The sequence below is a fragment of the Berghia stephanieae genome, chromosome 3, assembly GCF_034508935.2.
Source record: "Berghia stephanieae isolate SIO BIC M18660-M18661 chromosome 3, UCSD_Bste_1.3, whole genome shotgun sequence".
In the NCBI taxonomy this organism is placed as follows: domain Eukaryota; kingdom Metazoa; phylum Mollusca; class Gastropoda; order Nudibranchia; family Aeolidiidae; genus Berghia; species Berghia stephanieae.
Genome location: NC_088362.1, coordinates 72138877 through 72143876, shown reverse-complemented (window position 1 = coordinate 72143876; position 5000 = coordinate 72138877). Strand labels below are relative to the sequence as shown.

The 5000-nt window shown below is 33.8% G+C and overlaps 1 protein-coding gene across 3 annotated transcripts in view; it reads right to left on the bottom strand.

Annotated features, from left to right (window-relative positions):
* Nucleotides 1-678: 678 nt before the first annotated feature.
* The window catches only part of LOC144968389 (acetylcholine receptor subunit alpha-like), an 11747-nt gene continuing 7425 nt past the window's right edge, over nucleotides 679-5000 (bottom strand). For 2 of the 3 annotated variants that reach the window (XM_078906686.1, XM_078906687.1), the window contains exons 5-8: nucleotides 4561-4728; nucleotides 3717-3846; nucleotides 2879-3051; nucleotides 679-2002 (exon numbers count right to left, since the gene is read on the bottom strand). In XM_078906686.1, coding sequence (XP_078762812.1) covers nucleotides 1703-2002; nucleotides 2879-3051; nucleotides 3717-3846; nucleotides 4561-4728 — 771 coding nt within the window. In that variant the 3' untranslated portion in view covers nucleotides 679-1702. The remainder of the gene's footprint in view (nucleotides 2003-2878; nucleotides 3052-3716; nucleotides 3847-4560; nucleotides 4729-5000) is intronic. The other variant, XM_078906688.1, reaches the window with a different exon arrangement.

The following is a 5000-nucleotide window of genomic DNA, read 5'->3' as shown; positions in this document are numbered from 1 at the left end:
TGTAAGTAATTGTGCTATTTATCCAATATAACAATAGATATAGTTTAACTTTAAGTTTCAAAATATTAGTGGCTATACTTTCAAGTTTCAGAACCTGGTCATCCAGACATAATATCTTTTTTGTGACGCTGGGTTACATATGTCGTATGCCGCAAAAAAAGGGGAAAAATACCGTATTTTCTTGCCATTTTAGGATAGACTAGAGTCTTATCCAACGGGTAGTAAGCAATTACTATTGTCCGTTTTACATTATGTGTTTGCTTTTGTAAATAACGGATTAGTTAAGAGTCTTCTTGATGACGTTGTCGATAAATACCTTCACTTGTTCTATTTATCATTGTTTTAAATATCGGCGTAGATTTTTTAAAAAATCTAACCGAAGACTTCGAAGCCCTTTTGCATTAAAACATTGGATTGTAGAGGGTATATTGATCGACGTATGAAGTTAAAGTTTTCTCACCAACATTTAAGAAAACGCTTTGTCATTGATCGATAGAAAAGGAGATCGGTCAACATTATGGTTGTCTATTTATTTCTGTTGATGAAATATGAGCTACCAAAATATGTTTGATAAATTAATAATCTTTGTATCATTTAGTAAAAGAAATTTGGTTGAATTTGAAATGGTATAATATTATATAAATGCATAAAAATGATATAGATGAAAAAAGGCTTACATTGTAAAATATTAACGTTTTAATTAAAAAGGGCAGTTCTGATAGAGCAGCATATAAATCAAATTTCATTTTATAAACATCACATTATCCATTAAGATCACAACAACAATGTGGTTTATTATCAGATATGTTATAAACTCATGTAAACAAGGTGTCGCCCACTCCAACCATTCCATTTACATTTTATGGCGCAAGGGGAGTGACTCAGTAATACTTGACAATTGTGCTATTAAAGAATGAGTAGTGTCCCTTGATTTACTGAATGTATTACTTCAGTCAATTAGCTATAATCAAAATATAAAATCCGATCTGATCTGTTCGCTTAATATTTGTTTTTAACTCTTGTTTTCAAGATTTTTTTTGTATGTTGTCAGCGCTTTATAAATTACCAATTAGTTCTCAGTGAGATTCAATAATTCTCCAAGGTTTCAAATTTAAAAAACAACATTTTTTTATAACAAACTTTCCTGTCGTAGTGAAAAAAAAATGATACTTATTAATTTGGTTTCTGGATTGTTTCATTACTTTAACAAAATCATTGAGATTAAACATGAAGGGGAAAGAAAAAATAAGTTGTTTTTATATTTCAAGACGGTTAACAATAATCTTTTTTATATTTAAGGTAAGGTATTTCAATGACAAATAAAATTCGTTTTACATCATACTCCCTACATCATTGTCACAAAGTTCTCTAAACTTCCTAAACTCGAGACTTCTTTTTAATTTATTTCGAGTTGAAGAAATGTTGACCACGTAGGAATCATTTTAATCGATCGATATAAGGAATATAAGTTTTCTGGCCGTAAAAATTGAATACAAAGGACGTTTTGACAACAACAAAAAACAGTGCTGGAAGACACAAAAACACCTTAAAGGGCGTACAAATTCACGAATTCAACTATTACAGTAACTCTGGATCCATGGTTTTATTCTGTGGAAATTGGGGAAAATCTCCTTCCAAAATTGATTTCTGTTAGTTTTTATAAGGTTATCGACAACGGTTTAAGCCATAGCAGTGTCAAAATTCATTTTTGTAATTCCACCAGAAATACAATATTTGAAACAATCAATGCAATGGTAGAAATGATGAATCCAACCCTGTTAATGTGCTTGCTCAGGACTTTGTATACATTGCTCTTTGATGGTTCAACATAGTTGAATGCGTTGGCCTCGGACGAAGAAGTTTGACCATTGAGATTCGGTCCGCCTGGCTGAGACGGCCCAACAATGGGGTCTACAGATGATGTAGAGCCGATTCGATTGAACAACCTTTTCAGAATGGGGCCATCGCTGGTGTGGCTTTCATTTGGTGGGGATTCGTCCTCCTGTGGATAGATTGATCAGAGTATTACGTAAACAATGTTGTTTTCAAAAAATAAACAAGGATTTTTAAAATGCAAGCTTTTGTATTGTGCTATATTCCCTATTTGCAACCTATTGCCACGCGACAAGGGTCTAATGTGTATTCAAACCAGATGATCAATTATCTGAACTAACATCAGAGCTTTGATCAACCTAAACTATAAGGGCAATAGAGAGTGTGTATCTCATGTGTCAACGGTTAATCAGCGGATTGGCGAAAACGTTAAATAAAATGTAATTGGAAGAAACATGTTTTATCATCCGCAAGAGTTGACAAAAAATTCGCAGAATGTGTTGAAGACGATCCCATAATAGAAGTATTGTTGGTTCGAACGATTGTTTTTTTTTTATTCGAGTTTAATGGACCCATCCTTTGTTGACCGTCATTTAGAGAAGGTGCGAGATAAAGATCTGAAAAAGTGTGTATGAATTAGTATCAGACAAAGCAGAGAGAAGAATATAAGGAAAAAAATAACCGTCCCAAAAAAATCGAACTTCACACCTCTTGATTACAGGTCAGACGTACTACCATTACACCATCGAGAATGTGCTACCTTTTGAATCGTTTTCTTGATTATGATAGATATGTTAAAATTGGAAATAGTATAACAAACTGTACATAAAATAAATCGATGTAAATAAAATTCAATAACTAAAAACTAATGATCATTCGTCACATATTATTTGCTCATACGATATTCATTAAACCTCCACCTATTTATACATTTCCTTTCAGCCGCTATGCAGTAACAATTTTGTACATTTGATGCATTGTCGTAATAGGAGAAAATTATAGCACTACATTTTTAAAAAAAAGGTTTCAAGGGCTTTCTACTTACATTGTTGGCATGGTGAAGATACACAATGATTATGCTGGCCAGTATCGACAACACAGAAATCATCATTTGGACGAAGAGATAGATTGTGATGAGAGGGATGTGGTTGGAAGCTTGGGGTACCATCATACTAACAGTTGACAAGAACACAGACAACGCCAAGAGGACGGTAATCCCTGGAGCAAGAAGAGATAATAAACAAATTTGGGTTAAAATTGTGAAACAGTGTTGGGTTTTCGTTTATTATTCTTCTGTTGTTGTTGTTTTTGTTTGTTTGTTTGTTTGGGGTGTTTTGGGGATTTTTTAGAGGGGGGGGGGGGGGGTCTCGGCTTAACTCGGTGGGTTTTTTTTTGTCGTTTTCTTTTGGGTTTTTTTTTTTTGCGGCTTTGTTGTCTTGCGCCATGATACTCAGCTCTTGACCTGCAGGTCCCTGGTTTGAGTCAGGCTCTGAGTGGCGCAGAGCTGCACTTGGTAAAGGCACTTTTCTCACATTGTCTCACCATACACATGTGTAAAATGAATACCTAGACTGTAACAGCGTTGTTTCTGTCAAAAACAAAAATATTTACACCTTCCAGGTGTCATAATATGGCGTGATACGTGCTAATTGTTGCTCTTTGCTTTCTACCTAATATGAAACGTTTAAGCACATTTAGAGGACATTGAGCTATATAAAATCCCATGTTTCCTTTATGTACAAAAGTTTACTCCGGATTTGATGTTTAAAATACGTGATCTCAGTATAACATATTATGTTTATATATATATATAATACATATATATATATATATATATATATATATATATATATATATATATATATATATTATCGTTATATTACCGTAACCAATCTTCTCTCCTGAGTCTGTCGGGATGACGAAGACCATGGTATTGAGGAAAGCCAAGATGACGACGGGGAGGAGAATATTGAAGATAAAAAACGTGGGTCTTCTCTTTAATCTGAATGAGAACTGTGGATTAGATATTTTACAAAGCGGTAGGGGCTGCCAAAAGCCTTGGATGACAATAAATTATACAAAGAAAAGGCAGATTAATGCCTCAATTCCAGTATTGCATAACCGTTAAAAGTTACGAGAGTTACCGTTCATCGATTTGTATATCTAGCTGTAATAAGCAAATATCTCTTTAAACTCATTGACTGTCTCGTACACTGGTAAAAACTAGGTAAAGACTACTCAAAGTCCCATGTTTGAGAGTTTTTGCCAAGATGAGGGACAATAAATCGATTGATATTATTTGATTGACGAGTTTTCCGGCCAATCTTTTTTTAATGCGTGTTTTTCCCGAGTACAGCAGTTATTAAATGGTTAAAATGTTGTAAAGTCCTGCATATGAGCAAAATATTTTTTTATTAATACAAGTTGGTTTTAAAAATCACGTCACGTATAACAATGGTAAGACAAAATATGCATAAATAAGGAAAATACCAACAAGTGTCGCTCCTTTCTGGTTTAAATTGCCGGATTAGAAAAAATTATATAATTGTCTTCAAAAGTTAAATAACTGTGATATACCAGTAAATGTGTTTTCTTGATAACAAGAGATCTGAGTTTTGGATGCAAGTCGTGATGGCTAATCTTGTCTTAATTTCTTTACGGCAACTGCAATTTATTGTATCAATATTTCTATTATAAGTTTGTTTTTTTTTTATGATAGCGACAAACCTGAGGACAGGATGAAAACGACTTTTTGACATCCGTCTCAATCCTTACGACGCTGACCTCTGTCTCTGTAAGATCCCAACCTTCACTAGGTGAGAAGAAACTCAAGTCAAATTCATTCCCAGAGGGTACAAACTCCAGGTTGGTCCAGTAGTGAGACATGGGGCACATCTAATATCGACAAATGAAAAGAAATGTGACCAGTCACCTCAAAATCGTATCGTAGGGTAAACATGATGATACTTAAAAATTAATATACCTTATAAAATTTTAGATAAAATAAATGTGATCCGCGTCTCAAAACAGTAATATGTCAAGATGAATCGGATGTGAAAAGAGGATTTAGAACGAAAAAATGAGACTCGTGAACTTGGAATATTGTGCAAGTTCAGCAATTGTATTTATTCTCCACTGTAAGGAAGAGAAAATAACCCCAATTTTGG